Here is an 11523-nt window from a genome sequence, read left to right on the forward strand (position 1 = left end):
GGTAGTGGTGTTGCATGATGATGATGATGATGGTGGTGTTGCATGATGATGATGATGGTGGTGTTGCATGATGATGATGGTAGTGGTGTTGCATGATGATGATGATGGTGGTGTTGCATGATGATGATGATGGTGGTGGTGTTGCATGATGATGATGGTGGTGTTGCATGATGATGGTAGTGGTGTTGCATGATGATGATGGTAGTGGTGTTGCATGATGATGATGATGGTGGTGTTGCATGATGATGATGGTGGTGGTGGTGTTGCATGATGATGATGGTGATGGTGGTGTTGCATGATGATGATGGTAGTGGTGTTGCATGATGATGATGATGGTGGTGTTGCATGACAATGGTAGTGGTGTTGCATGATGATGATGTGCTGGTTTTGCATGATGATGATGGTGGTGATGGTATTGCATGACGATGGTGGGGGTGTTGCTTGATGATGAAAGTGCTGCATGATGGTGACGCTGGTATTGAACAACCAGGGGAGGAAAGTGACTGATCGTAGTGGAGGAGGTGATGATGTGATCATGTTAGGGTCGCTGGTGGTAGCAGCAGTGAGGAAGGTGATGATAGTCGAAAACTCTCTTAGCTGCAGACAGCCATGGCCACCATAACTAGTAGGACTTGTGCTCTTATTCCACTAAAAAGTGAGTGCCCTGTCCTGCACAGTTACACCTACGCCCTGTGTAGAGTAACTGGAGATTTTCCTTACACCCTCAAAGACTGTCCTTGAAACGAGGAGAAATACTGTCACTATAGGAAGAGCCGATGAAACTCTACCGGTTGCAGAGCCAAGTTTTAAGCTTAGGGGTTGGAAGGGAGAGGGAGAACAACAAGTGCACTTCTTTTGCCCCTTGCCCTCTTACTCCTGTCCTCTTCCTCCTGTCCTCTTCATAACTACCCCCATTCCAAATCCGGGGGGCAATTGAGAGCACTATACTGAAGCAACAGAGTATATCATTAGTTTTGTGACACCAAACAGAAGCAAATGGAAACTGTCACATGAACCTTTAGATATTGTTGATTTTTGCTAAATGTTGTTGTTCTGCCATTTTGGCAAAATTCTGTTAAAAACGGTAATTAGCTGTAATCTGTAATCTCTCAAAACTGCTCGACGCCCCTTTTCATTAATTCTAGAGCATTGTAAGCTAAATGCGTACATCTCTAATGTATAAAAACTTGATAAAAAGTCTTCAGTACTGATGGACAACATTGAAATTAATATATACATTCCTGACAAAGATTTGTTGTCCCAGTCCCAAAATCCTCACACATTGCCTAAACTACAGATATTTGGGGGCATGGATACGCGAACAAGCATTGAATCATTACGTCCCTTTTTAGCTGCCACACTTTCCTTTGAACAGCAATTAACCTGAAGCTTCAACTGATGTATTGCAGAACTGGAACTAGCAAGTCCAGGTGTGGCATCAGACCCAATCAAAAGACAGTTTTGCCCTTTTGGTCATGTATCTGGTACTGTTTAATGGCAGCTGTGGAAGCGGCAAAATGACACACTCTGAGCTCATCTGTGCCCATCCACAGAAATTCTCTAAGACGCTAGAACAATCTTGGACAACCTGTTTATAGCATGTACAGTATAAACATTGTTGAGTGGCTTGATTTTCACAAAAATAACAATAGATTAGAATGAGGCGTGGACAACACCTTTTTTATGGGGTTATTAAATCCCTCAACACGATGGTAACATAACTAAGGAAGTAAATAAGGTGACAGAGTTTCAGAGGAAAATAAAAATACAGATGCAAAGATTGAAGCGCAACTCCCAGGAACCACACGTGGGGTAGAAAACCCCAAATCGTGCAATTCTGTATATTAAAGTGTGTATTCCGAGGTAGAAGGGCGATCGATGCACTCACAGGATCGTTGGAAAAAGTAGGCATGTAATGCACTTAAACTGGGAAATCAGCAGTTAGACTGTGGGAATATGACATCAAGCCTCAGGATAGAATGGATATCCTACACCCAATGGTGTTGAAAGGGTGTCCAGGATCACTTAAGATTTGTGAGTATATCAGAAATCCTCTCCAGTGCGTTTATAGAGAGAAGGAGAATGGACATAGTGCAAGTATTGCTTTTCATAACAATGAAAAAAAGTAAACATAGGGTTAAACTCACATGCTACAGGTAACAAATAGGCATGGAGACCACTCAGGTCACAGCGCGGATGCCAACACAGACCTCCGCCGATGCTCCAATCCGGATTCCTGCTCCACAATGGTAGATATTCTATGCTAACATCGCCAGCCTCCACGGGAAGAAGGGGAGCAGCACACAAATGTCCCAATGGACACAGAGGGGGTCACAGCAGTGGAAAGTCCAACCCCACGCGTTTCACAGTTAAACTGCTTCCTCAGGGGAATCAGTATGATTGGGTTTCAGAAGCTCCAATGTATACAGCCCACCATTCTGTGACATCACATTCAATTTATAAAACTTTATTAAACAAACAGAGCAGCCTATACAACCAAGGCTCAACAGCAAGATATTAAAATAAAAATACAAAAGATAATGGAGGTCAGTTTTTATGAATCACAATTCATTGACTAATATAAAATGAAAAGGAAATGATTGGATAAATGGGGAAATGTAGCCGTGAGAATTCAACAGCATGATAAATATTGGATGGCTTGTCCAGTATAATACATACACACGCCAATTGCGCAACCACTCCCAAGCCACAGTGCAACCGCATCTCGGATACACTGAAGGCAATATAACACTAAGCAGAATAACACCAACCATCCCTTTAAGGCATCGTCTGTACAGACAATGAAGTATTAAACACATTTTTGGCTCATTCCAGTAATTACATCTGCTAAACTCACTTCCCATTCCTAAAGCCTAACCCCAAGTAGAATGTGGCGCGGTGTGGCCACTACTTCTAGAGGTCGGAGACCGCACATACAATAAACAACAGGGAAAACATAACTGCGACGTTCGGAAAAGAAGGAACTTTAGGGATGTGATTGCTGAAAATCTGGAAGTATTTCAAGATACTAAATACAAATATATTGTCCATTGGTGAGCGCATTTTCCTTCTCCCTATTCTTGGTGCAGGTCAGAATTCTAGCTCTCTTTGCATTCAGGGCCACGTGTTCCTGAGTGAGGGTATGTTATAAGACACCTTCTGGCTCCGGAAAACACTTTAATACCTTTTCACTTGAATGCGTTATACGTTGTTTCTTCAGGAAGTGCAAGGTGGCAAAGCACCACATACAAACATGCGCCATGTTTTGTTACTATTGCGTAATGTCCCATTGGAGCTACTCTACGGTAACCCCATTTCCTCGATGTAAGAGCCCAAATTACTCAAGGCTAAATTACTTAAAAGATAAATCTGGAAACTAGACGTGTGAAGCTTTCGCCTGAGTTTGGAAACCATGCAAAAACAGCCAATTTTGGCACGAAAAATCAAAAATTAGTCACAGCTGAGTCACAGCACTGGTCAAAATCCGCCAAGCATTTCAATGAATGATGCTCACTCCCACCCAAAGTCTAAAATATGGGGGTTTCCTCCTCTCCATCAAAAGACCTGTTTTGGGCTATGGGTGGGAGATAGCATCATTAAACAAAATGTAAAATGTTTGGCGAATCACTGGCGAAACAGCAAATTAATGGTGGAAATGTGTGATTTCTGGGAAACTTTTAGCCCTTAAAAGTTCTGTGAACTGGTTTGCCAAGAATAGATTTTGGTCAGAAAACCGCAAAAATGCATTTTGGAAGAGTTACCCAACCTCTACTGTTAACAACACTGAAACTACGCAAGCACAAAAACCAACACAAGTTATTTCCAATGTGTAATAACCCCTTCAAAGTAAATGTTAACAAATACGTGTAGCCAAATCATGTGTAAAACAACATTATATAGCGTTATTTAAATGTACTCAATGAACATTTTTCATAAAATACAGGATATCCACTATATGCCTAAAAAATCCGTGAATCAATGGTCGAAATGTGAGAGCGCTGGGGGCGTGGTATGTTATATCACTACTTTCTATTTACAAATATGCAATTCCACTTTATTTTTTAAGGAAAATGTTATTTACATTAAAAAAAGCCTTTCATATTTATACAACATAAATATTATTTCTTCCTTTATAAGGTACAGTCCAACAAACTCAGCCACAATGTTCAATAAATGTAGATCTTTTTTTAAATCGGACACAGTAACACAATTTTTTTTAAATTAACTTTATGCACTGCCTGAAACAAGAACTTTTTCAGAGAAGGAACAGGTTATAAAATATTCCCTTTATTCTATTTCTGTTTTCCCAAGCTTAAATATTTTCAAATGAATTCAGGCACAAGCAACACCCAAAACTAAAAGGCCAATGTTTCAAATAGATGTTTTTGGCATAAAACTGACGCATGGAAATCTCTAATGATATTGCTTCTGTACGCCCCTATTTACTAACCTTCGTGTCTCAAAATGCACCTCGAGTCAAAAATGTTTTAGTCAAGTAGGTGTAAACAAATTTGGGCATATGGTGCACAAATGGAAATGGTACGTAGTAAAAAGAAATTGCACCTGTGAGCCAAGTAATTCAATCTGCGTCAAAATCACCCACTAAGTTGAACCTGGTGTAAATCCGACAGTCTCTTAGTGCAGAATTACATCGCTATGTATCAGCTAAGAATGTATTTAATGCAGCACAGATGTTTAACTATAAATGTGAACAAAATTCATTATTTTCACCGTATGGTCACTATAAATATTATTACACTAATAATTTATAAAAAGTAGTACATGGGCCACTAAAACTTGTAGACACTCGAATAATATGTACGTGTCTTATTTACTGGCACATTTTAGTTAACAATAGGAAATTAGACTTCCCTCTAATCAGAGATGCACTGACATTATATAGTGAGCAGAGAACCTGTGCAAGGTTAGGCTTACAGACAGTTCTACAGCAATTCACAAATACCATCTCATTTAAATACCTTGCAAGCTACAGAAGGTCATCTTTTTACAACTTGCAAACTGATTTCAAAATGCTAAGATACACAGTTCCCTTTCGCAAGCAAATATAATGAGCATGTGAGATGCATACAACACTAAGGATATTACCTATTCGGAAATAATCCTATTAATGGAGTATTACCTATCAAGATAAACTACAAAGTATTTGTTACCACCACACAGTAATAAACACTGTGGTAATTAAATAAAATGCAAAAAGGAAAGACAGAAATTAAAAAACAACTCAGAGTGTTTGTTCAGTACACAAACTGTGCAGTTTAGAACATACATAAATCTCCCACTTACAGTACATCTAACACGTGTTTTCAAGCCAGCAAGGTAATTAGTTGAGATCATTCCTAGTTATTACACCCCTAGTTTCCCTTTAGCATTTAATCACAATCGTACATTACGCTCATGCATGCAAGGGCAATATTTCCATCAGTCAAGTTTATTATTTTGCATGCCAAACATTTTCACACTTCCAATATTTTTGTAAACCATCCATACTGTAGTTAAGCTGAGTGTTACATCAATCTTTAAGCACTAATGACATTTGTTACACAACTGATCAAATGTAAACTGATTCTAAAAATGGGATTCTAACTGGAATTTGGCTGTTTGGCAACAGAAACAATACAGCCAAGTTTATCTTGAACTAGTATTTATCTGAATCGTTAACCTTAAAGTGTAAATAAATACACTTTATACACTTTTTCGAACTCTATTAAATGAAAAATACGTATTGATATGACATGCATCTTAATTAGCTTTATTAATAGTGGAAAAGTGTTAACACAACAGGCTATCCAAAATAATATTTCCTTAACTAATGATTTTGTCATTTACAGAATACAAGCTCTCTCTTTCTAGTTCACTAAGGTAAATATAAAACAGCCTGAGGTATTGCATGTAACTACAATATGTTATTATTGGATCATACAGTACACTCTATTAAGTAACTTTTCTACATGTGGAAATGTTATGTTCAGAATTAGTATACCCCAGAGATTACTGCAATAGTAAATAACTTTGTCACGGTAACCCACATACAGTATCCTAGCACATGTAGTAAGTACCTTGCTGGCATTATACAACATACACAGACAATCATAAGGAATTTGTAACTAAGCAGAAAGCTAAAGTGAATTACCTGGGCAGGAAAGGAGTCAAAGAAAGGGAATTTTGAATGTTTTTGTCAAGGGCTAATACTTGCCCCAGGGTAAGAGAGCTCTGTTGGAGCTGGTTCTACATTCCCTGCTATTATCTAAAAGGTTGTTTGGAATATTTTTGGTAATACAGTACTTGCTTAGTCAAGAAAATACCTTTTTACACACACACACAACACTACCTGGAATTCACCCCTGCATTTGTTTTAAATGCGAGAACAAGACCCTTCCCCTTGTTATAACATACAGTGTCCAATCTTTCCATGCCTCTTTCGAAAATAACATTTCTGATTTCGGTGGTGCCTGAGAAGTGTTATTTTTGACAGAGCCCACCTCACAATCCCTTTCATGCCATGCTTTATATCACACGAGTGGGTGTCCTTACCGTGGCAGGAGTAACCATGGCATGCGTGGCAATGCTTTAGGAAAAGTCGACATGAAGCAGCTATATGTTGCTAGAAGTCTATTCATTCAGGGTGCAGAGGGGGCTTTGCCAGCGCTGTGCAGGGCTCCCGGCTGCTCTATGGGTGAGGACTGGAGTCTTAAACTGTGAGTCTCCTGAACATAATCTGCTCGATTATAACAAACCAGCCAGATGGCTCAGTGCTCTGCGGATTAACCCTTTCACTGCCACGTGCCTGAGCCACACAATCTCAGCTAGCAGCGTTGTCACCCAGTGATAGTCCTGGCACTGCCAGTGTGCTCCTGTACAGTAGAAAGTGTTTGTTATGTGGATTAGACAATAATGTAACAATCAGTTTATTTGCAGACTTGGAGTTCTGCACACAACATATCTGGGTTCTCTCAGACACAATATATTATTATTATTACTATTATTATTATTATTATTATTATTATTATTATTATTATGGGAAAGCTCAATGTTGGGGAATGTTTAGGTCTCTAATGCTTCCCAATTTTGTGAAAACGGATAGAAGTGGCTACTAATTTGCTTTCTATTATCTTCTTTAAGATAAAATGACCTATTTATAGAAAATAAAACCGTGTTATGTGTTAGAAAGTATGTAATGTGTCCATCGAGTGTTCATGATTTATTTTTTCAATCTTGCAAAAGTAGAGGTCCTTATTTATGAACAAAGGCAGTCACTGTATTATACACAATGTGTGTGAGTTATGTGTGAGTGATATTTAGACACCATAAATGGTTAATACATATGCAAGTCTATCTAATGTCCACAATAGTTACAGTTTCCATATGTCCCTCGTCTGTACTTTGTAAAATGCAAAACAATTATGTTTATTGATACAGTAAGTGATTTTCATGCGGCCAAAATAAACATGTACTCAGCATGTGAGTTACTTATCATTACATGGGGGAAATGCTCAGCTATGTATGGGAAGACTTCGTGTAGTATATTTCTGCCATTATTAGCTGGACCTTTAAAATAAACCCGTTAGAGATTGAGAGCATTGTGTTACATTGAGATTAGGATGTAGTAGTTCCTTTTAGTTCCCTTTCCCCAAACTCCTTTTGTTCCTTTGTATTTCCATCTCACATTTCCCTTTTGCCTCTTCAAATATCTGTGTGCTCTGTGACCCTACCTGTGCCCTCTTCTCAGGAAATCCTACACCCTCTTCTGGGTCTGGGATTCTCAGTAGGATAAATTTCACTTCCAATCCGAGGCGTTTTATCAGTTTTCTCGATCAGAAGAAGCAAACAAAGCGGTTTGGAATAAATGTGCATTATACAAAGGGCCCCCCCTGCCTGGCCATCTCCCACTGGAAGTGTCTCAGAGGCACAGCACTCAGCTTCAGAGGAGCAGCACTCAGCTTCAGAGGAGCAGCACTCAGCTCCAGAGGCACAGCACTCAGCTTCAGATGAGCAGCACTCAGCTTCAGAGGAGCAGCACTCAGCTCCAGAGGCACAGCACTCAGCTTCAGAGGAGCAGCACTCAGCTTCAGAGGAGCTTCCTCCAGCACGCTGCTCACAGGGACAGTCTGTGGGAATAATGTGCTTCTCAGTGCATATTATTGTCAATGGTCTGAGCATTTTTCTAAAGTCCTCAAAGGAAAAAATATATAGTGAACCCGGCAAAGCGTTTCCTTGTCAGTCAGCCTGAGACTTCTCCATCAGAAGCAGCAGCAGCAGCAGCAGGGAGATCAGCCAAGTGAGAGAGGTGGCAGGCTGGCAGGCTGGCTGCAGCAGGGGTGGCAGGAGCAGGCTGGCAGCAGCAGGGAGCTCAGCCAAGTGAGAGAGGTGGCAGGGTGGCAGGCTGGCTGCAGCAGGGGTGGCAGGAGCAGGGAGATCAGCCAAGTATGAGGGCTGGCAGGGTGGCTGCAGCAGGGGTGGCAGGGTGGCTGCAGCAGGGGTGGCAGGAGCAGGCTGGCAGCAGCAGGGAGCTCAGCCAAGTATGAGGGCTGGCAGGGTGGCTGCAGCAGGGGTGGCAGGGTGGCTGCAGGTCTCACAGTATGTGCTCCCATGAGAATATACTGCTCCCCGGGCACTCCGTGTCAGGATAAGACATCCAGTTTAGGATCTGGAGAGGGAGCTTCATGTTGCAGCCGAGCTATGAAAACACTCAACCCCGCCCGCAATCAAAGGGTTAAAATAGACGCAGATAAGGTGGAGTCCTGAACTTCTCCTATTCCACCAAGTCCTATGGAAATGTGAGCCACTGGCTGCAATGAGCAGTGTACATGAGTGCTGAGTACATGCCTCAGCACTGGCGCTGCTTTCTCTGCAGGGACCTGATAGTCCACTTTGTATAATAGTATATCTCTTACTGGGGGGATGGGGAGAGATGCATGAGCGTGTGTGTGTGTGTGTGTGTGTGTGTGTGTGTGTGTGTGTGTGTGTACTGTATATATTTGCATGCACACAACACGCCTTGTAATTTGAGATGTGACAGCTAAATCTTGCCAAAAATATGTGTACAGAAAAGTAAAACAGACCCGTTTCAGAAGGATCTGGACACACGTTTCTTATGGGGTTGGAATGATATATCTTTGATCTCAATGAGAGTGTATTTTATCATGTACATGTGCTTCTATGAACTCTCAAATAGATTCTGGGTTTAATTATGTTGTTTAAAACTATATTCATATTTGTTGGATCAGATATGTGGCATTGGTATGAGCAATAACTAAGGGATTTCAAAGCTATATGTTAGATGTGATTGCTCTTCTATGACCTGCTGCACCGGAAAAACTGCTTTATGTAACCTTCATTACAATGCTCAAGTGCTAAGTAGTGAGTACCACAACTTGTAGTAACCCAGATCTGATTTTCTTAGGTCCTTCACTGGGAATTAACTGCATTATGTATTTAGTTCACTCACACCATACATATCTCCCATAGGAAAAACAATGAACTCCATATACATATCATCACTGAATGTACAGTTACTACAAGGTACAAACTCAACTGTTCTACAGTATTGCCAAAATAGCGTTACTTATCTAGTTATGTTATTGCAGTAATAGCACAAAAACACAGACATGTGTGCGTTTTCTGTCTTTGCGTACAATGAAACTGACGTGACGTGGTTCAACAGAAATTAGCAATCCACATAACTGGGTCACTCAAGTATGTTACAGTGAAGTCAGGTCCTTCATCAGTGTCCTCTGCAACAGCGCCCCTAAGTGGCGGAGATATTGAAAGGATGGAGGAAGCCGTGCCTTGCACACATGTCCACCCAGGCTGTGTCTCTGGGTGTGTGTCTCTGGGTGTGTGTCTCTGGGTGTGTGTCTCTGTCTGTGGGGGCAGGAAGTTACACTCACACAATTCATGCAGCAATACATCATATCCCACTGAGAAATGTTAGTTCACACCTATTCTAGTAATGGTAAATGGTGCATGGCTCCTGAAAGTAAGACAGGGAAGGGACACGATGCAGAAGATGGGTAAGCGGTTAGCTTATAATACTGTAGACCTTGGTCCCACCAAAGGGAGAGCTACAGTATCTATAGTGTTAACTCCATTGCCATTTGGGCTTGCAATAAATTGATCAGGAGTTATGTGTGTTTCAGGTGCACACTATCAGGGGAGAGCCAGGACAAGTATCCGGGGCATGGAGGCTGTGGGGGGCTCAGCCGGCGCTGGAAGTCGGCCGGGCCCAGCTTCTGTGTCCTGCTTCCAGGGCCTCTGGCTTACCACGTTGGGCACCAGCCCACCGCTCTCCCCAGCTGCTGCCTGCATGCCTCTTCCCACGCCATCCTCTCTCTCCCACCGGTGCGTGTCAGAAGCTGGGTGCCCCAGAAATTCAGGTACCCCCGGGGGGAGAGGCAGGTCCGACGTGGGAAGAGGCAGGCAGCAGCTGGGAAGAGCCGAGGCCCGGCGGTGGCAACCAGAGGTAATTGTATTTTGAGGGAGGCAGTAGTGATAATTGTATTTTGGGGTGGTGATGGTAACTATTATTTGGGGCTGGTGGTAATTGTATTTGGGGGTGGTGGTAATTGTATTTGGGGGTGGTGGTAATTGTATTTGGGGGTGGTGGTAATTGTATCTGGGGCGGGCGCTGGTGGTAATTGTACTTGTGGTGGTGGTAATGTTTTTTTTGGGGTGGTGATGGTAACTGTATTTGGGGGCATGTGGTAATTGTATTTGGGGGTGGTGGTAATTGTATTTGGGGGTGGTGGTAATTGTATTTGGGGGTGGTAGTAATTGTATTTGGGGGGATGGTAATTGTATCTGGGGGCGGGCGCTGGTGGTAATTGTACTTGGGGTGGTGGTAATGTTTTTTTTGGGGTGGTGATGGTAACTGTATTTGGGGGGCATGTGGTAATTGTATTTGGGGGTGGTGGTAATTGTATTTGGGGGTGGTGGTAATTGTATTTGGGGGTGGTAGTAATTGTATTTGGGGGGATGGTAATTGTATCTGGGGGCGGGGGCTTGTGGTAATTGTACTTGTGGGGGTGGTAATGTTTTTTTGGGGTGGTGATGGTAACTGTATTTGGGGGGCTGGTGGTAATTGTATTTGGGTTGGGGGTTGGTAATTGTATTTGGGGGTTATAGTTGTGTTTGTGTCTGGGCTGGTGGTGGTGTTTGTATTTAGGGGGGTGTAGTGGTGTTTGTATTTAGGGGGATGTAGTGGTATTTGTATCTGGGGGTGGGGGGTGTAGTGGTGTCTGCAGTTTTTTTTGGGGGGGGTAGTGTTTTGTATTGGTTGGAAAGTTGTATTGTGTGAGTATTGGGGAGTAATTATTGTGTGTGTTGGGGGGGGGGGGCGGTGTCAGTATTGAGGCGAATTGTGTGTGGCCAGGGGGGGGAAGAGAACTTAGTGGGATGAGGGGGGACTGAGGGACCAGTATTGAGTGAGAGGGGTTAATTGAGTGATTGCAGGAGGGGGGAGGGGGAGAGTGAGAGGAGAGAGGGGATGTAAGAGGGGGGGAAAGT

At 42.2% G+C, this 11523-nt stretch overlaps 1 protein-coding gene across 3 annotated transcripts in view; it reads right to left on the reverse strand.

The window, feature by feature from the left end:
* The window catches only part of NTF3 (neurotrophin 3), a 67646-nt gene extending 58731 nt beyond the window's left edge, over window positions 1–8915 (reverse strand). For 2 of the 3 annotated variants that reach the window (XM_075603061.1, XM_075603060.1), the window contains exons 1-2: window positions 7731–8915; window positions 6553–6872 (exon numbers count right to left, since the gene is read on the reverse strand). Coding sequence is in view for 1 of the 3 variants with exons in the window: in XM_075603060.1 (XP_075459175.1) it covers window positions 6553–6570 (18 nt within the window). In the remaining 2 variants the exon portion in view is untranslated. The remainder of the gene's footprint in view (window positions 1–6552; window positions 6873–7730) is intronic. The other variant, XM_075603062.1, reaches the window with a different exon arrangement.
* Between the last annotated feature and the right edge of the window lie 2608 nt (window positions 8916–11523).

The sequence above is a fragment of the Ascaphus truei genome, chromosome 5 (assembly GCF_040206685.1).
Source record: "Ascaphus truei isolate aAscTru1 chromosome 5, aAscTru1.hap1, whole genome shotgun sequence".
NCBI classification, from domain to species: Eukaryota; Metazoa; Chordata; class Amphibia; order Anura; family Ascaphidae; genus Ascaphus; species Ascaphus truei.